We start from the raw sequence: 25,720 nt of genomic DNA on the forward strand, positions 1-25,720 counted from the left end.
GGAGAAAGTGGAACATGACACAACCTAGCACACTGATGTCCCCATATAGATGTGCCCACATAGGTAAAAGTTGAATTTAGGTCAAATATGTTTATCTTTCACCTGACATGTCATCTTTTCTCTTTTCTGCTTTTTTCACTATGTTTCCAACCAATCTCAGTTTTCTCAGTGGAGGGTAATGGTTCAATATCTTTCACATGTAATTGAAATTTGAGATTTCACCCTTCCTTAATATTAAAGGTAAACGAAAAAATTAGAAAAGTACACAACATTAGGTTTAATACCTTCTCTAATCTAATCTTAATATTCATCCTTTATAGTATGTATGAGTCATAAAACTATGTGCTGATACAAGATAATTTTAAGAACAAGAAATTCTGCTGAGTGGTTGAGTCAGCAGGTTTTCTCCTAACAATTAATTTTCTAGCTTTTATGCTTGCATCCACATTAAAACAGCCAACACATTATTCCACCAAAGAATCCCCAACCCCACCAACTGTTTAAATAAAAATCAAGTAATGAGCTAGGTAGAACACTGAGACATGCACAGGCATACACATTTCCCTCAGAACTCTTACAGTATCTCTTTTACTTCTATGCATACATTAATATTCAGAATACATGACATGATAATGAAAACAAGACTCATGGTTTGCAGTAGGATTCTAAAGCTTCTTAAAGAAATGGAAGAAATTTGAGATAAAGCTTAAGTGCATAGTGGCTTTAGCCTATGGATTCTGTTCTTTTGTTCTTGAATAAGTCTAAAAACAACTCTCTATTGATAGACACGTAACAGGTACCAGAAAAATACCTTCTGTACACTGAAGCAGTCTATCTCAGTGCTTTAAACATAACCATTCAAACCTTTGCAAATTACACTATTCTATCAGTCAAAGAGTAGATTTTTTTCCTCAGAATGTCTATATTTTATGAATGTAGAAGATTGGCATGTCTATATGTAAGAAAAAACCTTTCTTATGAAAGCTTGGCTTTAAATACATCTTTTTTCTCTTTGACATCTGGGCATAAGGCTGAGGAAGAAGAGTGAGGTTTTCTTTTCATTTTCTGTAAAGTACATTGCTTTCCTCTGGCAACTTGCTGATTTCAGTCTTATGGTAAATTTCTTAAATGTTACTCTTATTTATGAATAATTAAATTATATATATATGTATATATGGCTTTTCAGCATTTAGTCTTAAGGCAGAGTGTACGTGTTAGAATACATAAATATGGAGAGACTGTATTAAGAGAAAATTTTGTTGCTACAATACAGTATTTTAAAAAGACTTACACAGGCATCTAGGGATAATTGAAAAGGGAGAATTTTCATACCACAGAAAATAATTTAAAGACAGAAATCTCCCAGTGTTTCCAGCAGCAAAGATGTGCTCTTTCTCAGCTTTAAATCCAATATCAACAAACTTGGTTAGACAAGCCATTAAAATCCACAGAGGTTTGGTATTATTCATGTTGCTAGGAATTCAGAATGTACACATTCTTAAAACAATATATTTTTGAGACATATCCCCTTGGTTTTCTGTGAAAAACACATTAAGAAGCCTAAAACGGAGAAAAAAGCCTAAACTGTGGCTTCCAGCCACAGAGACAAAAAGCCTTGCATGAATGAGAGGCAGAATGTAATTAGGAATTTGCAATACAATGATGCTTAATGCCTTCCCAATCTGCAGGCTAATCAGGATGATGCAGACCATTTATTCTGCAGGCTGATGTAGCCTATAACTGCTACCTTTGGGCAACCTTGTCCAGTCTGCAATGGCTTCTTTTCTTACTGGTCTTTCGGGACATGGTTGTTGAATCAAGGAAGAGTCCTGAATTCTGAAATCATGACTGTGACCTTGACTCTCTGTTTGAGGGTAAGTACTCCCTTTAGTCAAGACTACAATGATGTATGGCATTCTGGGCTTTAATATTTATAAAACCTTTAGACAAAGGTGCTGCATATTGCAAATTACAGTTATAAGACTTTTCCCTGAAGCCTTTTTTTTTTTTTTTTTCAGTTAACCTGATCAAGAGGATTTTAGTTGAATTAGCATTTGGTCTGTATATTATTATTAATATATACCAAGAAAAATATCCTAGCTTGTTTTACCTGTTTTCAGGAGAATTTAAACTGTCCTAAGCTGCAGTAAAGAGGACAAAATCAGAATAATTCATTTTCCTCATAGCTGCGGTGTGGTCCTGAAGTATACACATTAAAATTCCTTGCTTATACATTAAATCAGAATATAGAGAGTTGGTAGCAAAGAAAAAAAAAGTGATTGGCTAGAAAATGCTTTAGATATGACTCATGATCATGAGTGTTCAGTTCAGAAATCTGAACTTGGGTTTGCCTAAATGTCAGAGGAGGTTGCTTGTGCGTAGGATTCAACTTTCGATGTTTTCCTCTTGCTGTTTTCACTGTATTCCTTTGGGCTACCTTTGCCCTACAAAAGGCTCTTGGTTACTACATGCTGTAGTATACGTGAACAGCAAATTAAAAGCAGAGGAACACATCTACAGCACAACAGTCTATTTTAGTACCCAGTGAAACTAGAGTAAAGGTTACAGTTGGTTAGCAAATATTTTGGCAGCACATATAAAGGAGCAAAAGGAAATCCAGAGTGCTGAGCTTTGCATTAACAAAGATTTTTCAATCTGTATTAATTTTTAAACACCATAAATTGCTTGGCTTGAACATACAGGCGTAAAATAACATTCATCATGTTTTTTAATATGAAGGCTTGAAACAAAGAGCTGCTGACACAGATCTTTTGAATGCAACTCCACTGTTACATATTTTAAATGAAGAAAATTTACTTTTGAGCTATTTCATATCAAGGCAGCTGAATACCTCGGCTGGAAATATAAAATAGAATGAATCAATTTATTTCTGTTACTCTTCCTACATGTGGTTCAGCAAAAACAGGATAATATTCTTTTAGGCCTTGACTTTACTGACTGGTTGTCTTAAATTACTCTACTTGAATAATACTAAAAGGATTTAATTCAGAGGAACGTAAACAAAAAAGGCAGAGAGATGAGAAGACATGGTTTGGAGTGCAGAAAAAGGCAGTTCTAGCAGAGGGACTACATAAACTCCCCTCTCCAGATGAGCATCACCAGCATCTGAGTTGAAAACTGTCCCCTAATCTGACAGCCTAAGTTCAGCTTTGTATACAACTCAGTCCGAAGTGCAAAGCTTTGGCAGTATGGATGAGTATTCAGATAGGCCTTGAGCTGGCCTTGCACTCTGGCCTGACACCTGCCAAGGAAGGACTTTAGTCCTGAATGTGTCCCACAGAATGGGAAGGCCATCCTGCCTGCCTTGCAAAGCCAGGCTTGAGGCACCTCTAAGCCTGGCAGTCCGTCTCATGCTCATTTTATGGAGCAGAGTATTTCACTGCCAGTGAACTACATAAGAATTTACAATAGCTCATGGCACATGTAGTCATTATTAGTTTGATATTCACTGGACACTGTGTTTTAGTCAAGTCAAGTTTTTCTTAAAGAATTATGTGTAGAGATGGCTCACAGAAGGCTGGGCAGATAGTAGAACTTTGTTTATGTCTGAAGAGCGGGGATTTTCAGGGTAAAGTTAGTGTTTCCTGTTTCTCAGAATTCCAGTGGACTTTGAGCAGTGCAGTATGTAACTTGGCATGCTGTGCAATCCTCTATCTCACTCACCTGATGCTGGGAAGACAGGCAGGAGAGGTTACAGCTGAAAAGCATATGATGTTTTGAACACATTTTTGAAAGACGGAGAAGTACTCTGAACTTCCTCACCATTTAGTCTTTCTCCAACTGAATTAACTCCAGAGACTGACAGCAGCAGTCCTTGATGTAAGAGAACCAGCATTTGAGGTTTTGCTCAAAATAAAATAAAAGTATTTTACACAAGAAGTTATAAGCCATTTGAAATGTAAGTCCTTTCCCTTCCAAACAGATTTTTTCATAATTACATCATATACTTTCCAGCCACTCCATAAAACATAAGTCAACTGCAGAAGAGGTTGCAGTGAGACACTGAATATATAGGATCTGTTGGTCGAACTACACAAAAGATGTATGCTACAGCATGAACCCAGCAAGTATTTTCTTCCACATGTGCCTTTGAAAGTTACTTTCTTAAAGAGGCTCAGCACAGGGTCCATACCTAATTATGATCATCACCATGTTTTTTACTTTGTTTCCTGAGTTAAGGAAGCATGAGCAGTGAAAAATCTCTCTCAACAGCACCCCAGGATGGTTTCAAAGCAAGGCATGAAGATCAATCTGCTTGTGGCAGCAGGTGATACAATTAGTTCTTTTTATCCTTTGTAAAATTTTAAACCAATTTAGCAGGAAATTTATGCATTTTGACAGGTGAAACTCTGTTCCAGGACTTTCTTCTGAATGCACAGACAATAATTAAAGGAATCCAAACTGGTATAAAAACATATTTCCTGTCAGAAGTGGTAGAAAATTCCAGTCTTTCCCTTGTTTCTGTAGCAAAAATAAATATGTTATCAGAAAGAATGGTGCATAAATAGTTGAACAGAAAATTATCTAAAGCGTCAGCTACTATAGGGTGGGCCTAGCAAGGGATTTCAACTTCTGAGGACTACAACAAAGTCTTGCTTTTTATCTCACAGTAGTAAAACCAGTACCAAGTAGGTACAAAGGATGAAATTTTAAAAGTTGTAGTTTTGAGGGTTCAAAACCTTTGTGAGGACAGTGTCAGTTTTATACTACTGATACAGAGGCTAACTTGTAGTTACAGTGGTACAGAGGGATTGCCACACAGAAATGCTAAGTTCCTACGGGCCCTTTATGACATGAATCAAATGGCACAAAAGATGCCTTGTTGTGCTGAGCATTAGGAGTATAAAAAAAATGTGCCACCCAAGCTCCTTTCTGTCCCTATGGAACCCCACAGCCCTGTCCCAGCAGAGAAGTCAATGGCACAGCCCATATTTCTCAGAGTGTAGAGCCTGCAGTGTTTCTGGGCTTACAGTGGAGGGAACAGCACCCTGGTGAGTTTCCTATAAAAATAGCTAAGAGATTCTAGCCCTTGGAAAGTTTTCTTGTGAAAGCTGACCATGCTTATTCTGTTGTATCAGAAATCAGCCAGAATATTTTGCATTTTAAAAATAAATAAATTCTGTTAGAATCAGCTGCTGCTCTAGTTGATGTCATTGCTATGATAAGAAAGGCTCCTTTGTTGTGTGTCAGCTTTACTATAAATCCACATGTGTTTAGTAATTAACAGTGACCAAAAGTAACAGGAGATACCATTCTGGATGCTATTGTCTATAAATCAGAAAACTGAAATTACAGGAAAATGCAGGCAGGCTGGCAAAGAAGTGGCAGGGTCTCCCTCTTTTGCTGCCTTCAAAGTGACATCTGGTGTTTTTGGAAGATATTATTGAGCCAGAGAGAAGTCATTGCACTCAGCAGAGGCCAATATCCTGTGGCTGATGTTGTACAGAATCAGCTTGAATGAGTTTATTTACTAGTCCTTAAACTCAATGCAAAGCTGAAAAAAGTCAAGGGAAAGCAAAGAGAGCAATGAGAAGAAAGGGATAGAACATTTCCAGTCTTATAAATCAGAAATGAATCATTTGTCAGCAACAGTTTTACATCAATGTAACAGCAGAACAAGACCTATAAGCAGCTGTGTCAAAAAAACCTTGCAAGGGAAAGTAAAGTGTTTCTGAAACCCTAGGCTCTTCAGAGACTTTCAGGAAGGAAAAAAAACCAACAACAACCCACCAAAAAAACTTTAAAAAGTTATAATATGCAGCTATAAAGGATTTTTTAGCTTTCATAGTATGTGAGGCAACTTAGTATATTTTTGGATGTGTAATATGTAACTGTGCTGCATTTCTAGGAACTGTGTTCATAGAACTTTGCATTTCTATGTTCTTCCCAGCATGACATGCTCTGCGAGTAAATTTTTTTTTTCCCTGCTGCTGGTAGCTTATAAAACATTGAGAGTAAAATATGTGAATAGTGTTGTAAATACTGCAAAAAGGATTCTAGTGCATGTTGCAGAGAACCAATAAACAGCCAACAATGTATGGGTAATGTGAAATGACTGGCTGCTCTTCAACAGTGCTCTAGGAAAATTGTGATTTTCAGTTACGATCTGTTCAGTCAAATTAAAGTCTGATGACTGCCTCAAGATGTTCATTTATCACCCAAAATAAATCAAACTGAGAGAACAGGCAACAATATGTGATTGTATTCAAAGGCAACGCATCAGTACCTATAGGTGGAATTTCTAGCAGCACTCAGATAAAAGTGGCTGGAAATAAGAGTACAACAATAGATCGAATCAGGACAGGATATTATAGAATCTCAGCTTGGTTCATAAATACAAAGTAATGAGCTACTGCTTTCATATTCTTACCTGTCAAACTGTTTTAAAAAACTTGAAAAAATGTTATTGTCACCTGTTACAGCTGAAGATTTGGCCAAAAAAATTAAATAGATTGTACTGAAAAGGGTAGACTGATTTGTTTTTTTATATATGAAAACAAGAAAAAAAAAATAGATTATCTAATGCTCATTTTCAGATTTTCTACCTGTAGCAGATGTGTACATGCCTCAGTCTTCTGTTCATACATTGCCTTTGGGTTCTCTGCCCACAAGAGTGTATTAAGCACTGGCCTTGCCCAGGGAACACTGAGCAAGGAAAAATGTCATCATCACATCCTACACAGCACCGCTGAGTGTGCTATCCCTTCTGAATACAGTAAAGATGTCCAGGATGGTGTAGACTTTCACCAGACAGGAAAATAGCAGTTGGTGGTGTCCTGCAGACTTTCATTACATCCACAGCCACAACAGATTTACTAACACCGGACTGCTGTGCCCTGGATCTAAAGGAGCCTGGCAGAAATGGCTTTCAAGGAAAAATGCCCATGCATTTCTAGACTTGGAAAATGGAAAGAGAAGCAGGTGTGATACCTCTCCAGCACTGAGCAGAGTTTCTGAGATGGAACCATGAAGGCAATCTTTTGTGTCCAGAAATTAGCACCAGGACGGGCTCATGATGCATATCCAGAACTATTAAGTCTTGGCAAAACTGAGTTTGATGGTGCATCTGCCATGCTTTTAGAGCATCAGAAAAATCACAGAGATTCATTTGGGGTTGGCACAACTTTTGAAGAGCACTGTGAAGAAGATACAGAAGCTGAATGGCCTCCATAAACCATCCAGGGAGATGGGCTTTACTGTCCTTGAATCTGGAGATACCTGGAGATTTTTGCCACCTCTGTCATCTTCTGACAATGTCACAAGCTGTAGCTTGCTGTGATAAGAGTGATCAGAGTGTAGATACTGTAAGGTAGCAGCAGGGATTGATCTTACAGATCCTGTAGTTCTGTGCAGGAGCAAGAGACATCTTTCAAAGGAGATAGAAGAGCTTGCATGATTGAAGTCATAGCCTAGAGGACTTCATCCTTGGCAAACTAAGGGAACTGCAGACACAGACAAGGCACTGCAGCCTGGGGCCTCATTACTGTGGTCCTGGGAATGGTGCTGACAGGGATTAATTCTGCCTGCTTGCCTTGCAGCACTGCAGATCCATGAAGGAAACAGTTGAACAGGTAAATATCTGCTTGCAGCTCAGATAGGTGCATAAATAAAAGGCCAATGCTAATGGTGCATTTCCAAACTTTATTACAGAATTCATGAGGTTCAAATACTTCCTTTTAGATCTTCCATTCAGTAAAAAAAAAAAAAAAAAAAAAAAAAAAAAAAAAAAAAAAAAAAAAAAATTTTTTTTTTCCTTTTACAAACCAAAAATGACAAAAATTACTTTAATGATCCTTTGGCAAGATACAAATTTACAGAAGGTGGAATTTGGAGCTCTAAGGCAGCCAAGAGATGCTGCTTTCCAAGCTGAGCCTGCTGCCAGTGCAAAGAACAAGGTGAGCCAGATTTCATTTACTACCTGGAATAGTACAGCAGGAGAAACCACAGGGAGAGGTGTTTACTCACTGCTAACACAGCTGCTTCACAGGCCCTCTTGTGCTTCACAGGTGCATCCAGGGCCACCCTGAGGATTCTTGTGAGCCCCATTCCTTAGGCAGACACCTGCACCTGTTTAATCTCCTGGTTTTAAGCTCCAGTATTTGTAGTAAGGGGGTGACAGGGCCAAATGATACTATTTACTCCTAATTTCTATGCTAACTGAGGCATGAATGAAAGTGTTGATGTGGACTAAGTGCTTGAGTTTAAACAATTCATTTGAGAAACCCTAAATAAATGAGTCAAGGAAAAGGAGAGAGTGCTTTAAAATTTACGAAAAACTATCCATTTCAGGACGATCAAAGTTCCCATCAATTTCAAAACCATAAAATCACTCACACTTTAATACAAATTTTCATTAGAATAATATTTTGCAACTATATTTTGTGAGAAAACTGTGAAATTCTGCAGGAAGATTTTCTGATCTTCCTTTTCCTCATTTTTTGCACTTCTGGCAAATTAAAGAAGTCATTATGGTTTAATAGAAAAGGATATAATTTTGGACTGTGTAACAATTAAAATGAATGAGGTTAATGAACTGTATCTGAAACAGTGCTTTTATATTCAGAAATGCTGTTCGGTTCAGATGCTATTTTATGGCTCTATTATATGTACTGTACTTCCAGGCAAATGAAAAAATAGAAAACTCTGTCTGTGATATACAGACAAAATCACAGTAATTATGTGCAAAATGTGAATGTTTGGGGATAAAGCTTTTTCTTGTTGGCTTTTAATTTATTGCTGACTAACTGCCCCTGCTCTATGTGACTGTTTTGATTAATGCAGAATCATCTTGTCCACATGTGCCTGAAATTCTGCATATTGCAAATTGTGCATAAAAGGATATGCCTAAAGATTTAAACTATTGAATCTGAGCTGCACTTATTTGTGAATATTTTGTTTAATAAGCTAGTTAGGAGAGAGAACAAAATATTATTTAAAAAGTTACAAGATTTTAGGGAATAAAATTTTAAAAAGGGTGGGGTTTTGAGAATTAATCTCTCCAACAATATTCATAAAAATAACTTCAGATGTTTGGCATACCAGGGGCACCCAGATGAAATTACAGGGATAGAGCTCTGCTGTTAAACAAAGTACCTGAACACAGATCCTCAGAAGTATTTAAAAATAGTTGTCTTGTATTCTGTTCAGGCACTGGTCCTTCCAAAGGCTGACAGCACCAAGATGGTGAATTACAGAGCAGATGTGTGAGAGTTGAAGCCAATGCTGAGCAAAACGACTTTGTTGTGGCAGCTTGCCTGACTTTAACCTTGCTGTGCATGTCTCCAATACCAAAGCTCCTTCAGGCACACAGAAGTGCTTTCTCCCAAAGGTGACTTAAAGGAAACTGGAGGTATAATGGAAGACTGTTCCTTTCACCAATTATTTCTCAAACTGCAGGCCAGTACCTTTTTGGCAGGCCAGAAAGGGCCTAAAGTGGCTTGGTCAAATACCATGTGGCAGCAGTTCTCTCTCAGGGCAGCAGCAGCTGCTGCACGAACAAGTGAGGACAGCCCAAGACTGTGGTTGCAGGATTGATAACCACCTTAAATTTCTGACAGCAGTTTATTTTCTCCAAGGCAAAGGAGTGAACATGAACTGGTAGCCGATTATAAACTCTTCTCTCTTGACTGATACGGAGGTTCTAAGCTGCTGGATATTCTAATTGAAGGTAAATGAGATGAACCAAATGGAAGTGACATTTTCAGATTTGCATAAACCAGTCCTAGATATTTCATGATTCTCTTGCTGAGCTCAAACAATCTATTCTCTGCATTTGTTCTGACAGTGATATGTGAAATTATTCCAGCACTTCTCACAGCTTCTTTTACTCTCTCAAAAGACAGATACCCATCCTGTATCATCTCTTCTAGAACATTTTCAAGTATTAACCATCAACTAATTGTTTACAGTTTTATTGGACTAACTGTTTCACTTGCTCCGTTTCACTATAAGGCTTGATGTGTTCTACAATACCTTTTGTAGCTTTGGTCTATAAGCAGTTTTGGTGGTCTCCTTTAATTTTGGGGTCTTCTATAGCTTGCTTTTCTCAGAAAAGGGAGTAGATTGCATTGTCACAGAGGCAAGATAGGAAACAGGAGGAGGAATGGAGGGAACAAATTAGCAGTAATCATAACCTGTGATCATATACATAATTATTTATTGTACCTTTTGATTACAGTTAGTTCCAATATTCTACCAAAAGTCAACTTGCATACAGAGCATGAATTACTTTCCATTCGAAATGTATAAAAGATCTGTTGGACTTGAATTCGCTTGAGAAAATTGCAGATAACTGCAATGCAAGCAAGAAGGAGGAAAAAAATTAATTTAAGCAGGATGAGGAAAATGGGCTCTGCACTTTCTTTCTGATCAGACTCCTCATACCTGAGGCCAACACTTGTAAAACTATTTTACAACTGTTGTACTTCAGTAGGATGAAGATAAATGAAAAAATGCCTATTGCTATTTTCACTGGTAAATCAGAAAAATAGATATATTCAACCCTTCACAACAGATCTAGTGATAAGAAGCAGACAGAACAGTGACCAAATGAAAATAAAATGAAAACTTCATTAAACTGTATCAAACTTTGACTGCATTATCAACTCTAATCTTTAGACCTTTGTCTAAGTTTGGGTTTTCAATATTGGCATTTGGTAGGAAAACCTACTATGAACCTAGCCAATAAAATCACACTACAACTGTACAAATGTTCCTGAAATTGCAAGGCTGCCTGTAGGCCTCAGTTCTCATTTTTCAGAAAGAAATGGACTGAACTTCTGCAAGTATGGGAATTATTTAAACGATAAGAAAATTGAAAGTCAAGGAACTAGATGTTTTGTGTTTAGCAGCTGTATTCAGAGTAGAGTCTATTCACTCTGAGGAGTGGTACCTATGACATCACCAGTGTGGTCAGACTCCCATTTACCTGAAGGAGATCCCCTCCATCAGCAGCACATCAATGTCGGTTTCTCTGATTCAGCAATTTTGATATGATTCAGCATCACAGGAAGTAGACAAACACCAGTCAGTGCAGATCGTGTCATAAGAGGCAGCAGATTGGAGGAACACATCTCAACTGAGTTGGTCTTATTTAGAGTTAATTAGTGTCTCTTTAACACACTCTTACAGAACATAACTCTGTAGTGAGAATGCTTTGTTGATATCTTCTTGCTAGTGCCTTGATAAAATACATCCTACAGATTAAGAAACCCTGAATTAAAGGACCCTTTGCCATCTTTAATTTCATTTCCTCTTCTGTGTTTCTTGGGACTGTACTAATACTGTTTCAGACCTGTACTTCTAGTGGTTCAGTAGCAGTGAATAGGAGCTCAGATTCCCAAGTCTTGTGGCATGTAAACAGTATATCCTGACACAGACCAACCACTTGCATCCACCTTATACTTTGGTGGGATGAAGAAGCTCCTCACTATCTTTCCTCAGCTCTAGGAAATGCTGCCAACTATGCCTTCATTGCCAGTGAGATGAGTTCATAGTTGTAGCAAATTCTGCTGTGATGCTGGGCACTTTTACTTTGTGAAGTTCTCAGCTTGGCTATCTTTCCTTTTTCCTAAGGCAACTTGAAGTGCAGTGTCAGTGTGTTGTGCTTAGAGGCTCAGCAATGGTGTCAGTTAGGGTTGAGACTGGGAAGAATGGTCTCTTAAAGAAGTGGAATGTCTGACTCTTTTTCTCTCCTGGTGTCGTGGTGTTTTTTTTTTTTTTTTTTTTTTTTTTTTTTTTTTTTGTTTTGTTTTGTTTTGTTTTGTTTTGTTTTTTGCTATTCTCATAAATGGTCACAGAAGCAGTGATTGGCAGTGCCTCTCCTCCTCTTTTTTTACTGTTGGTGTGTGGCATATTTAAGGCAGAAGGCTCTCCCTGGTTGTGTGAATGGGACTGTGCTCTAGCCCTTGCTGTGCTAAAAGACTTGGCACTGTGTGTGTGGAGGCAGCTTTGCAGAAGCCTCAGAGAAAGACTTCCCACCAGCAGCATCTGTGGAGATGGAAACAGCATTAGATTCATTAAGGTCTAAAGAAATGCAATAACTGGACCCTAATTAGCCATCTACACCCAAATATTAAACATGGTAGGTTTTCAAATGGATGCCTAGAAGAGTCATTTGTTTGTCAGCTTATTGGACTCTGGATCTTACCCTAGGCATCAGTGATGTCACATTAAATTAACTAACCCCTAAATTAATGCCAGGGATCCTTGACAGGAGACAGAACATTATTGTCCTTACTATTAAGATATTAGAAATGTCCTGGAATGGCTTAAGCTTGGCTTTTTCCCAAAAAACTGCCAAGTACCTTGGATTTTAACACAAGAAAGAGAGAATTCTTTATCATTTTGGTTGTAAACATCTTATTTTGCAGTGTAAAACAGTATGGCTGTTGGCCATTTTATATCAGTTGTCTTCAGGAGGAAAGAATGGTACTAAGCATATTTAAACTATGATTTCAAATGAAATTAAGTGTGTGTGAGTCTAGAAAAAATGGCAGAGTCCCTAAGAAATGGTCAGTCCTAATGGTGTTTGCACTTCTGAGGTTAACTGGTTAAATTTTGAGAGAAGAAGGAAGCAGTAAGCACAATGAACTGAGGATCTGACCTGACATCCTCGTGTGATAAGTCCTACACAGCCAGCCTTCCTCCCCTGCAGGCTGGAGGGATTTGTGAGTGAATTCAGGCTTTCATGATTCTTCGGCTGTTGCTGTCACAATCTCACTATGCAGAGGTAAATCCACCATACCTTCAGGATGTACAGCTTGCTCTAACACAGCTGTACAAGTACACTTTGGTTTCTTAATTTTGGAACAGTTCTGCTCTGTAATGTCCTGGGCCAGCTCTGTTGCTAGGATAATGGGAAATTTTCCAGCTGCCAAATTATGAATATGTTCTTCTTATTCACAAGTTCCCTGATTCCTTTTGCACCTCATGCTGCTCCATTCTGAGCATCTGGCCCAGTGACAGAACAGCTAGTCAAGAAGTGAGGATGCCAGCATGTCTCAGTGCTATGTGAGGAATAGTGTCTATGCACTGTGAGGCATGATGGGCTACTACAACCTTCTAGGATGCCTTTGCAGAGGTATCAGGTTATGTTCAAACTGGTGAGCCTGAGTCCATTCTACCTGCATGGACAGAGAGAGAGTAGGTACAGAAGTGAATGAGAGAAGAGTCTGTGTGTGGGCATCAAAATGCATAGTACTCTTTACTGCAATTTGAAAAAGTGGATGCTATTCAATAAAGTGTTTGTTTTAACCAAAATAGACAACAATATTAAAATATGCAATTTGGCCCTGCATCTCTGTAGTGGATGTGAAATTGAATAACAAGCCAACTTTTATTGCCTCTATAGATCAATAAATTTTCAGGGACATATTAAAAAAGGTATATAAACAAGCTTACGTTTGAATTTTGCTTTATTCAATCACATTCCAATTAATTACTTATTCCATTTTGTAGGAATAAAATTTATTATCCCTATATTTGGTGATACTGGGAGCTTAAGTCTTCTTCCTTGGAATACTTGAGAAACAAAAGTTAAAAAAAATGTCCAAGTATTCATATGCCTTCTGAGAAAGATATAAAAGATTTAGCTTGCTGGAGAAGTTTGTGCAGCTTGTTGCATATGGATCCAAAGAAAAATGGGTTTCAGTTAAGTGCTAAGATGAAACTAAAATGACAAATGTCAAAATGTCTTTGTTTTCATGTCAGTGTATTGCTGCATTGGATATGAATTGGACTGAATAAAGAGAAATTTTTAACTTTCAGCCTTTGAAAACTGGCATTTAACAGTAAAAGCACAAAGATATGTGGACTCAATAGTTTCTGAAGCTAGCTCTTCTCAAGGGAAATTTTTCAACAGTTTTTGTTTTCCCCAAAACAACCTTGTGTAAACAAAATTCCTTTCCCAAAACAACAGGTGTTGTTTGCTATTTCTGTTACTTAGCCAATGGGAGAGGTGTCAGCCCTATGGACCAGTAACGTGCCTTCTTAGCACAGCATGTTATAAAAGGGCTGAATGAATTGTAAATAAAGCCTTCTGATTTCTACTGCCTTCTGACTGGAGTCAAGCATCTTTCTTTTGTGTTCTATTGCAACAAAGTTGTACCAATGATTTAGAAATGCAGAGGTTTTTTCAGTGTTTTTGCCATGCAGTTTATATGTAAAAGTATGTATTTTCCCTGCTTTTGCTGATATTTGTGGCAATTCAGAGTGAGCTACATGGACTCTAGAGATCAGTAGTTATCCTTTGCTTTCAGTGTTATCTCTTCCAATATCTTAAATGGTCAGAAAAAAGAAATCTTTTTCTTTTCATTAAATGTGTGGTTTAATTTTGGTTTTTTTCCTGAGTTTATATTCATAATTGTAGTAAAGATTAAAAATAAAAAAAAATGAAAGAAAGAGCTGGACCACCCAGTAAGCAATCACTTAATTACTGGGAGTGGTCATTACTACAGAAGTGATGATTGGCAGTGATGAAGTGCAGTGATGAAAAAAAATGTTTCTTGTCCCTTCTGTGCTCAGACTCTCCCCAGCAGCTCTATGACCCTACATGTCTTTTGCAGGCTACATACAATATGAATTTCCATTCCTCTGCCTATTCTCACTCTGCTATTTAATTCTTCATCAATACCTCAACTCGTCTTGGTTTTGATAGATGAGCCCTGCATTCCTGCTGAGCTGTTTGGCTTGGAGGAATATTTGAAGAGTAAAACAAATGAATGAAAAAAGTAAGTGATGGCACTGATCCTTGGAGGCAGCTAACAACATAAGCAGGGTTTTTTTTAATAAGTAATTTTTGCATAGCAAAGTTTTTTTACTTCACATAGTGGAACTACGAAATTTCTTTAATGCAAGCCTCTTTTATAGACTCCTTTAAAAATTTGACAGAAAAGGTATGCACAACAATTTGTTGAGATAAATAGTGAATTATTAGAGTTACTAACCATTTCCATGAAGGAAACGGTTCTGAACATTCTCTAAAAATGTTAATACATCCATTACAAAATACTACTCAGGGAAGTTTGGTCTTCTCATGGAGAGTCATATGGTCAAACAGATACACACTTCCCTTAAAAAAAGAGTGATTTATACTTTCTGTAAAAAATTGGAATGAAATGTTAGTTGCAGCTAATAAGATAATAAGGGTAATGAGACTAATTTTGAGATTAGCTCAGTTGGTTAGAGCATGGTGCTAATAATGCCAAGGTTGTAGACTCAATCCCTGTATATGCCATTCACTTAAGAGCTGGAGTCAATGATCCTTCTAGGTGCCTTTAAACTCAGACTATTTTGTGATTATGTGATTTATGAAAAGGTACAAAATCTGCTTTTCTAGAGGCTTGCGGGGAGAGAACACTCAACCCTCATGTGCCAAAACTGTACCTTTCTGCATATGCATTTGGAAACATGCTTTCATTCAAATTGTTCACATCTTTCAAAACATTGTCAGAGTACCCATACAATCATACAAAGGATACAGCCCTGAAGCAACACTGTAGAATTTCTAATGCCACACTAGTCTTACAGAAGGTTAAGTGGCAGGAAAAAGTAAAGAAAAAAAAATTGTCATAAAAGTCCACGGAAGAAAATATCCAAAACAAGTCCAGAGCAAACCAGAAAGACTGGCACCAGGCTCACACATGTTCCAAGAAGTGAAAGAGTAGCTAAGTTTATTAGATAAACTTTGTTTAGTGAATAATTAACAGGTCAGCTTCAAAGTGTAACTCAATATAGACTGTTTGTTTTTCTTTTTCTGAGGGAGATGTTTTGCTTTTTAATGTCCAATAAAGGGTTATATCAGGTAATTCTTGCACAATAAGGTGGGAGATTTATCCATTTAATCAGTCATATTGATATAATTTTAAATTACAAGTTACTTTCTGGTAAGTATTCATGTTTCATGGGATCACAAATAATTCAGTACTGTGTCTATTTAATAGTTATGCATACACAAATGTTATATTAACACTTTTGTTAAGGTCACAGTATCAGTCATTCAAAGGGCTGGAAACATACCTTTTGTAAATACATTTTAACAAAATTGGGGATTGCGTATTACTTATTTCATAGGGCTCCTGCCTCTTTTTTTCATAAAGCATGGATATGATCATAAAGCATGGATATGATCTGAATTTTCTATATTCAAGAGACTATAGCATGTATTTAATAGGACTACTTCCATATTCATGACAGAATTTGAGTAGTGATGCAGCCAAAGCTTCCAGGGAGAAAAGAATGGGTCAGTGCTTAAGGCAATTGAATTCTGTCTTGAAAGCTAAATTGTAACCTTGCCCCTGAGTTTGTAATTGATGCTCTGAGAGTTACTTAATCATAGGTGGCCACTAACCAAGTTTTTCAATTTCTGATTGAGAATCTGATTTATCAACACACTGACTACTTAAATCTGGATCTGAAGTAAATGACAGCTATAAGTGGGTAAATGAAGTATGGCATGAAGTAGTTATTAAAAAGAAAAAGTCCTAAACTGCTCTCATATGAGACATGTAAGATTTGTGGATAATTTTATCTTAGCTCTTCTGAATCACAGAAATCCCCCTTGTTAGCTGAAGATAACAGCAAGCCTTGGTTTAGTAGCAATATTTTAAAATAATTGTGCCAGTATTTTAGAAGCAGTCTGCCAAAATGACCATGCAAGAGAAAACACTGGGGAAACCTGCAGTTCTATATTCAGAGAATTCTGTATTCTTACTAGAATAAAATACAATAGATAGTACATAATGACAGATTGAGTCAGAGGAATGATGGAAAATTTCTCAATAAATAAGCCCTTTCTATTCCAGTGCATTAAACGGGGCTCCAAAACAGAAGTGGTAAATGACCATGTATCCTAAATGATAAAACCAAATTATACACATGCAGCAATGAAGCAATTGAAAATTTTACAGACCTGGTGTTCCCCAGCTCCTGAGTATTTTGGCATGGCTCTGAAATGGATGGATGTTTGGGAAGTTTGCAAGAGAGATACTTATGTCTGTTTCCTTGCCAAATACAAAGCCTATACCATGGGCACGTTAGAGCCTAAACAGCTTTTCTGATAATTTTTTTTTGACAAATCAATGGGTATATTAAAACAGGATTTTAAAGCTGAAAGAGAAAAGATACAATATATTAGATACAATATATCAGATACAATAAATGATAATGTTACTAGCTCTGTCTAGGACACAGTGCTATCACTACAAATATCTACCCTCACAGCCCAAGAAGATAATTTCCTATGGCTCCTTGGGAAGAAGCTTCCTCTCTTTCAGGAATGGATCTGACAATTCAGCAGGGTGCTGCTCACTGTGAGGGCATTTATGGTGATAAAAACAAATGGGGTGTTGCAGAAGTCTTATTGCCCTCAAATAGAACAAGACTGAAGATGGAAACTGATTACTAAGGCAGGAAAGAAGGTGAGTGATACAACAAAACAATAGCTAATAGTATTAATAAGCTAATACATTTAGGTATCCATAAGCAAGAAGCTGCAACAATGAGTACTACTATTCTTACAGTGCTTTTTTACATAATGGGATAAATGTATGGGGTAACTGGTGCTAGTGCTTGGTATGAACTCATCTGCAAAGTATTTCCTGTGTCAGTCTTGCAGATTTCTCAGTGATGAGCCTTCAATCTTTGCTCAGGAGGGACCACCACATTGTCAAGGCTCTAACAGCACAGCAATAAAAAGGACTATGAAAATACACTCTGCTTACCTGCTATAAATGCTGTGTGGGTATTGTTTTAGAGGCAATTTCCCTGCAGTGTGGTTTACACTCCTATAAATGTGCTAGGAGCTATTATGAGCTATGTCCTTATCATTTGAGATAGAATGCACTATTCAAGCAGATGTGACAGTAACATGGTATCACTACATCTCTGTGTTCCTATCCACAGATGCTGCTAGGAAAAAAAAAAAAAAAAAAAAAAAAAAAAAAAAAAAAAGTTTTGTTGTGGAGCAGGAACAAACCAAATAGCCAAAGCTTTTTCCGGTGACAATTCTGAAAGGTGAGGACACACACTGTTGGACTAGGTTTGCCATGCAATATAAATACAACAATGAAAAGGATCTGTGCATTTATCTTGGGAAGGTAAAAGTAGTTTTTTGATCTCTCTTGGGCTTCGTTCTAATTTTACCAAGACTACACGAGCACAGGTTTCTCTCATTACCATGAGAGCGGAGATCATTCCTTGGGCTTCACTAAAGAAATCAGCGTATATGCAAAACCACTTTCGCGCTTCTCAGCAAGACTCTTTACCCAGACAGGCTTCACCCCGCTCTCCCCATTCCCCATAGGGAATAACTAACGCAGCAGCTCCCGGTCCCGCCTGAGGCTCCCCAGGGCTGTGCAGGGATGACCCGCAGCCGCCAGGACCGGGGGGGCGGGAAAGCGGGAATGGCCCGGGCTGCGGCCGAGGGCTCCTTCCCCTCCTCCGGTCCCCTCCTCACCCCCGTCCCGTCCCGTCCCGTCCCGCCCGTGCCGCCGCCCCCGGGCGGGGAGCGCCTGCCGCGCCCATAAAGGGCGGCCGGGCCCGGCGGGGCTCGCTGCCCTCCCGCGCTCCACGGCCGCTCTCCCGGGACACGCAGGTGAGCCGCGGGGAAGGGGCACGGCTCGGGAACATCCTTTCCTTTCCCCTCTCACAGCGCATCCTTTCCTCTCCAGGCTCCTCCCGGACCAGGCCGGATCCCCGCAGAGTCGCTGCCATGGCCTCCGTCCCCTCCGCCGGCTGCCTCCTGGCCAAGAACCAGTACTACAGGAGTGAGTGCTGCCCCTTGTCCCCAAACACCCGCCCGCCCTTCTCTCCCCTCGTCCGTCCCTTCCTCCCGGGGAGCGCCTCTGGAGGAGGGAGGCTGAGCCTCCTGAGCCTCTCCCGAGAAGGCGGCCGGGTGGTTGGCGCCCAGGAAAAGGGTCAGAAAGTGTTTCAGGGGATGTCTGGAGGAGCTGGAGGCAAAGAGTTTTCTTTGTGGAATAGCTTTTAATTTCTTGGAAGGTTTTTCATGTCACGGAACTTTAGTTTTAATGACCATCTGCTTCTGGCTATTAATCGACCTTTAAAAAAATTAATCTATTTAAAATTATTTATTAGGGTTATCCTATACATATATGCACATGCATGTATTTAATTATAGAACTTAACCTAGAAAACTAGAAAAAGTGCTAGCCTAGCAAGTCATGGTTTCTACCCGTACTTTCTATTTACTTCCTATTTACTTTGCAAATTTAGACACAATACAAAATCAATTCACATTTTTCTTTCTAAATATGTAAAATAATCACTACTTTGAGAGTACATGTGGTGTACTAGGATTCCTAGGTCCAGGATGGACACCAGTGCGTATTCAGTATTTAGTTGTGTAAAAGGGCAAGTATAGCAATTGGATTGTTGCAGACTTGAATGTTCAAGGATGTACTTGCTTGTCTTGATAGCAGTGTGGCCATGATCTTAAGTTTTGTCAGTGATTTCAGGGAAAGTTATGCAGGCAGATCTCAGTATGCTTTTAAGGGAAGTGTAATTAGAGTGAGAGAGAAACTGATATAAAAGTTCTTATGAAAACTACTGTAGCAGAAGAGTGTATATACTATAGAAGTTACACTCTGTAGCTCAGTGAAATTATCTCCTCTGAGGTAGCAGCGTGTCTGAAAAACTCCTGACATACAAATAATGCACTGTCTCAAAGCATCTTTTTTTTTTCACTGCGTGTGTCTCTGTTTTCCACGAACAGCAAGACTGAACTCGGAATCCAGTGTTTCTTCCAGCTCCTCCTGCTGTTCAGAAGTTGTGAACATCACAGACCAGGACAAAGCAGTGCATGGTATTGTTCCCTTCTTTGAAACACTTTTCAGTTTTTCCTGTTATTCATCCAGTGTCTAATGTTGTGGGCTTTTCTTCTTTGGCAGGGTTACCAGAATTAATTGATAAATATTGGTGGATAAAAAGCTTCTTCCATAGTGAACCCTCTCCACCAACTGTTGGCAGAAAAACACTCTCAGCAAGCAGGTGAGTCTTGTTTTTAAAACGGTGGGGATAACTTCTTTGCTCTGCTTTCCTTTTGGTAAAAGTGTTAGTAAACAAGTCACAACCAGCTAAAACCATCTGGTGGGGCCCAATGCTGTTTTGATGATTTAAGTAAAAGATACATCAAGTGTAAGGCTGTAGAACCTTTCCAGGTTTTCATTTTAACAAATTAACTCATATGTTCTTCACATTGTGCAGGTGGTAGTGCCTATTACTGTTTCACACTTATGGTGATCTTTATTTTATCATCTACCTATAGAACTTGCACAACCATTTATACAGTTTGGTCATTTTACTTTATGTTAAAAAGCTGATATGAATGCATTCAAAATACTTAGGCACATAAATAAATATCTTTGAGGTAAATACAATGAAAATTCTATTTATAACCTTTTTATATTTTTTTTCTGCAGTACCAACAGTTGAAAAGGACAGCATGATGGCTTTTCTGACTGAGATGCTACGTACAGACTTATTTTTCCAAGAGGCTTGGGATCTTCCTAATGTCTGGGTTCAGCTGCAAGAAGAAAACAAAACCTTTAGGAGAGTCGAAAAGTTTATTTGTCATTAGCTAAAATGATATTGCTTAATGGAAATATCCATGGCTTACCATGTATTCTTTCCAGATTTGCCATAATTTATGATATCTCTCTAATGGAAGTTTCCAGGAGTAAACATCCTGATGAATTACTTCATTAATTAGAGAAAAGTGACAGTAAAAATAAGATGTCATAGGTGTAGGAGGAAGATGTGTATTGAATGACTTTGCAATAGGTGATTCAGTTAAGTTGCCTTCAAGATACCAGCTCTATAGGCAGTCACACTGATGTAAACAAGATTCAGATGTATAATCCAGAATAGGACTGCTGTGAGGCACATGTCTTTTATCCAGTATTTGTGTACCAGTTATGGGGTGTAAGTTTACAAGAATCTTGTCAATAGCTTTGCTTTTAGAAAGCCCAATTATGAGCAAGCAGTAATCAGTTTGGTTTCTTTGGTCAAGCAGAGTGCATGATCCTAACTTCAAATACCCAGGTACCCCTTTCGTTCCTACCCTATGCATGCTGATATTTGAGGACAGAATAGAGGAGATGCACAAGAATCCTGTAGTCCTAATGGAAACTGACCTCTTCCAAGGAGAAGAGCAACCTTAATCAGAGTTGATACTTCTAGTTCATTTTAGATTTCTTCTGTCTGCTTTGTTGTGGCTTAAAGATCTACTTGTTCCTAAGTGACTAATTCTATCAATATTCTGCTATCTGTCAGATTAGTTATGAGGGCCAGATCTGGCAAAGAATTCCACTCAAAGAAATCACGTTATTGTTGTTATCCAGGTGTACCTTTGTCATGCCCTTGAAAGGTACTAGAACATTGAAGTGCTGAAGACTAAATGAAGCTAATTAGTATAGCAATTGTTTATTCTGTTGGACATGACTGAAATGCATCAAGGATTATGGAAATTAACAAGTACTTGGCTGAATGATAACATTTGTGACAAGTATCTATGCAACTTTTCGATGTACTGTCAATAAACCTGCTGGATATTGTCCATCATTTGATTAACTAACAGTAGCAAACATTAATGTAGCCAACATCTTTTCATTATAGATTAATGGTTGTCGTGGTTACGCATAACAAAGGGGGTATCAAGTGTCTGCTTCAGGGAGTTTACAGTCTTGATGGAGGCAATAAATGCATGGCAGATAATACCAGAAAAGAGCACAATTCTGAAAACTCGATTTCAAGGGTCTTTAAATTGACTTGTCTTACTTTACTGCTATTGTATAGTTTCATCTTTGTCTGTTCTCTAAGTGTACAGAATGACCTTTTTTATAGTATTTTTTTATTAATAAAGATTTAATCTATTTTGTCTGAATTATTTTTGGCCTCTTAAAACAAACTGTCATTCCATGTTTCCTGTGGTGGAGTTGCTGTGTGGGTTTGGGTTTTCTTTTTTGAATGTGTATTATTTTACTTTTTTCTAAACTATGTATTTGAAAAATTTAAAACCTCCTCTAAGGCTATGTTGTATGTGATTCACATTCTTCCTTTAGTCACTTCAAGGTCTGATGTGACTTGGAAAAAGAGTGCAAGCTAGGAAAAAGTTCCTAATGCCTTTTTTATAAGATCATGTTGTAAAGGAAGAGAGAAAGACAACACCATAGTTGCAAGAAGGTGACTGTTAGTCTCTTTGAAGATGCTTGAAACCACAGAAGAAAGAGATGCTGAGCCTTATTATTATTATTACACATGTGAAATACCAGATTCAGGAAATGCTGTGGAAAAGAAGTGACAAGTTTCCATAGTGCTCATTGAGCACTGCTTCTGTCCTTACAGAGCCAAAACTTGGGGTGCAGAACAGGCTTAAGGACCAGATACACTGTTAAAACCCACAACCTCCCCTGCAAACCAAAAGAGAGTTATTTTTCAGGGAGTAGTGAGGGAAGGAAGGCTGCATGAAAGCATGTTGTTTGCTTTCATGTGCTTGGGCCCTAAAAACAACTTGTCTTTGTAATGACATAAATGTTATAGAAATCTCTGCTCTGGAGATTTGTACTCATGCCATCCACATTCTCTTCTACTGTGATCAGCTCAGCATTTGTGCAGCACCCCTGCCAACTCATGGTGATTTGTGCCAGTTCTTCAAAGTATGCAATGGACCAGCTCCATTAATTACTATCTAACGTTGCTATAACAAACTCCTGGGAGGATATGGGTAAATGGGACATGAAAGTGCTTGCAGACAAAGGGCTGCAGTTTTTTACATCTCAGTAATAGAGAAATGTTAGTTTCCTTGATTTAAATGCCAGTTCAAGGCACATTTGAGAGGAGAGGAAAGCCAAAATGTAATTGATTTAAAGAGAAGCTGAGATAAGTAGGAAGGGGAAGCTATATAGTATAGTTTAAATGCCGCTTAGAATAAAGAAAACAGGAAAAGAGTATGATTCTGTATGCCAGTCTGGGCAAGACAGGTGTAAATGTTTGATCAATGATTAATTGTAATAAAAAAGAAATGCTTATTTTTTTTTTTGGTGTTATAAGGTCTGTAAGTAGGGATCTATTTTATATTTTATATTGTTATCCATCTGGAAAAAAGTATTAGACACGAGAATTATGCCAGCATGTAAATACAAAGAGTATATCCAACCATTATAACAAAAATAGGAATGGAGAACTGGCCTTGAAAAAGACTCTTTTTTCTTTACCTCAAGCGCATATATAGCAATGATACTTATTAACAGACTTCCATTTATTTCCTAAAAGGAAATTTAAGTCATAGTGTCCTGGTCCAAGCAGTATCCTATTTAAAAGTCAAAATAGAAGAAAATTCTTGTACCATTTGTTTTGGTTCAAGAAGGATGAAATCTTCCTGTTCTGCACATTTAGAGACAGAAATTCATCATAATGAACTTTTTTCCCCAGTTGTTATTTGGAGGAAATACTGTAAAGTTACATTTCTTTCCTAGAGTTTTCTTGCCTGTATGTGAGGTAAGCAATACTGCATATTGTAGATGGAAAATACTGAGGATTAAATCTAAAGACTGTAGCAGTTGCAGCAAAATGGGATTTTTTTTTAATTTTTTTTTTGTAAACTTGCTTTTTCTGCAGAAGCAAGAATGATAAATGGATCAAGGTAAATACCATAGTTTTTCAATATAAGGATGAAGAGCAAATCTAACAATGAATCAAACTAATTTTGAGTTCTTAGGAGTAAGTAATATCCTTGTAAATTTTTGTTATGGTTACTTCTCTTTGTGGTATTACAACAATCTGATACTTGAAAATAATTGCAAATCTCTCTTCATTTTTTTTCGTGATCTTAAATAATAGTTCATTATTTCTTCTTGAAAGCAAACTCTCTGTTATTGTCACTTCTCAACTCTTCTGTGAAGGAAAATGCAAGCAGGGTTTACTCAGACATTTCTACCAGGATTAATATTGTTTGCAAAACATTTCTCGGGTTATTACACGCAGACCTGGTGACTGAAAATTTTGACCATGACCATGTTCATTGCCTTGGCTGACTCTTCATTGACGGAGGGATTCTGTCAGACTTCTTTTGTCATGCACTCTGTCATATGCCATTTTAAGCTGTTCTGGCAGTAGCAGATGTGAAATATACCTTTTGTAATCACTGAGAGATAGGTTTTTGTAATATAAAGAAGCCATCACTATTACAAAAGAGAATCAGATCAGCATTTTGAGAGGAAGTTGGAATATTTTTTCCTTTTTTTTTTTTTTTTTCCTGCTTCTATCCCTCGCACAAGCTGTGGAGAAAGAAATTGCTGTTTTCCAGCCCTATGACAAAAGAGAAGATTCAGCTCCCGCTTAGAGTACTTGATGGTATGTTCAGAGACACTCTATTGACTTTTTCTCAAAAATAAAATTATAAAAGTGCTTGTAGTCAAAATGACAGAACATGATCTGGACAGAGATATAATGTTAGAGCAGCTCATAAAAGGAATAAAAAAGGGCCTGTACACTCAAAACATTGCTTTTCTTAGCTATGTCAACCACTGTGTCTCCTTCAAACTCAACCATTTTTTGGCATTAAATAAGTTTATTTTCATTTATTCCTTTGATAGGGAAGACATAATCTCATTTTACTTGTTTAGTTGAGGTTACACCAGTGGGTGCAAGATAAAACTGTTTTGTCAGTTTGTGGAAGAGAACCAAGGTATATCTTGATGTCAGCCTCCCTGTTGTGGTCATCTCTAGGACAGACTGAAGTCTGGATATCCAGGAGAAATCCAGCAATACTGGAAGTAGCTTTTCAGAAAGGTATTCAGATTTTGTTTTCCCTTCCTTTTGTTTTGTTTTCTACTGCTCTTTTTGCAAAAAGTGAAAAATCACTTTATCCTGACTTTGAAGTAGTCAGGGATGGAGAGTCTGTAAAACAGCCTAAAAGTTAAATAAAGTTAAATAAATTTTTTTATGTGGTTGATCACCTTTATCTTTAAAGATCTTTTCTACTGGTACCAACTTGAATTTCTCTGTGAACAGCAGATAAGTGGTAGTCAGAAATGCACAACCTAAATAACAAGTAAAGTTTTAAAGTGCTGATTCCATCTTCTCCTCAAGGAGAAGAAGTTGCATCATTTTGTTTAATATCCAGCTACATTGACTTCAAGAAGCATTTCAGCACTGTAGAAGTGGATCAATAGGTTGAAGCAGCTGGATATGTGCTTTTTGCTTCTCTGAGTCAAAGCTAAAAGCCAGGCTCCCAGAGTATGTTTTGAACTCTGGTTTGCAGACTATTGGTAAGTGAGCCAAATGAGAAGGAAAAAGGTGATGGTCCAATATAGACATAGCATCAAAATGTTGGCCAGTTTGAAATCTCAGATCCTGAACTGCCACTCAATCCACTTTTAAATGTAATTTAATGGGTAAATTCCTTAATATCTCAAAAAATAATATGGTTAAAGAGCTCTACTTATCACGACTAAACACTTGTATGAATTCACACAGAAGAATTTACATTTTTGAAATTTAATTTTAAAATAGTTTTCATTCCTCTCTGATAAAACATATTGTACAATATTTTTGGTTTTAATTCCATTATTACACATTATTACATTATATAGAGAGTAGCTTCTTCATCTTTAAAAAAAGCCACTTTACATTTTGAATAAAATTTTGAAACCTATGAAAGGTTCTTACAATAAACCTAGTTTGG

At 37.7% G+C, this 25,720-nt stretch overlaps 1 protein-coding gene and 1 long non-coding RNA gene across 7 annotated transcripts; one reads left to right on the plus strand and one right to left on the minus strand.

Moving 5' to 3' along the window:
• Positions 1-10,187: 10,187 nt before the first annotated feature.
• LOC310909810 lies at positions 10,188-18,781 on the minus strand. 6 transcript variants are annotated; one of them, XR_014590186.1, is made up of 5 exons: positions 18,669-18,781; positions 17,742-17,928; positions 16,931-17,127; positions 13,081-13,145; positions 10,188-12,009 (listed from the first exon to the last, which is right to left on the minus strand). It is a non-coding gene; the product is annotated as an uncharacterized lncRNA (long non-coding RNA). The 6 variants fall into 6 exon arrangements; XR_014590187.1 differs by having other exon boundaries at positions 12,626-13,145; XR_014590189.1 differs by adding an exon at positions 14,654-14,708 and having other exon boundaries at positions 10,188-13,145.
• On the plus strand, positions 18,585-22,024 carry PPDPFL (pancreatic progenitor cell differentiation and proliferation factor like). Its single transcript, XM_083862001.1, has 5 exons — positions 18,585-18,613; positions 18,690-18,785; positions 19,751-19,840; positions 19,926-20,025; positions 20,457-22,024. Exons 2-5 carry the CDS (start codon positions 18,731-18,733, stop codon positions 20,467-20,469), a joined length of 258 nt encoding a protein of 85 aa, XP_083718127.1. The 5' UTR covers positions 18,585-18,613; positions 18,690-18,730; the 3' UTR covers positions 20,470-22,024.
• The last annotated feature ends 3,696 nt before the right edge of the window (positions 22,025-25,720 follow it).

The sequence above is a fragment of the Zosterops lateralis genome (genome assembly GCF_965231275.1).
Source record: "Zosterops lateralis genome assembly, chromosome: 1".
Classification (NCBI taxonomy): Eukaryota; Metazoa; Chordata; class Aves; order Passeriformes; family Zosteropidae; genus Zosterops; species Zosterops lateralis.

What these genes read in the sequence shown, in the direction of transcription:
- PPDPFL (XM_083862001.1), top strand. Translation starts at nt 18,731, where the DNA reads ATGGCCTCCGTCCCCTCCGCCGGCTGCCTCCTGGCCAAGAACCAGTAC. An exon ending in CAAGAACCAGTACTACAGGA is followed by an intron (nt 18,786 to 19,750) that starts GTGAGTGCTGCC and finishes TTCCACGAACAG; the next exon opens with CAAGACTGAACTCGGAATCC. An exon ending in CCAGGACAAAGCAGTGCATG is followed by an intron (nt 19,841 to 19,925) that starts GTATTGTTCCCT and finishes CTTCTTTGGCAG; the next exon opens with GGTTACCAGAATTAATTGAT.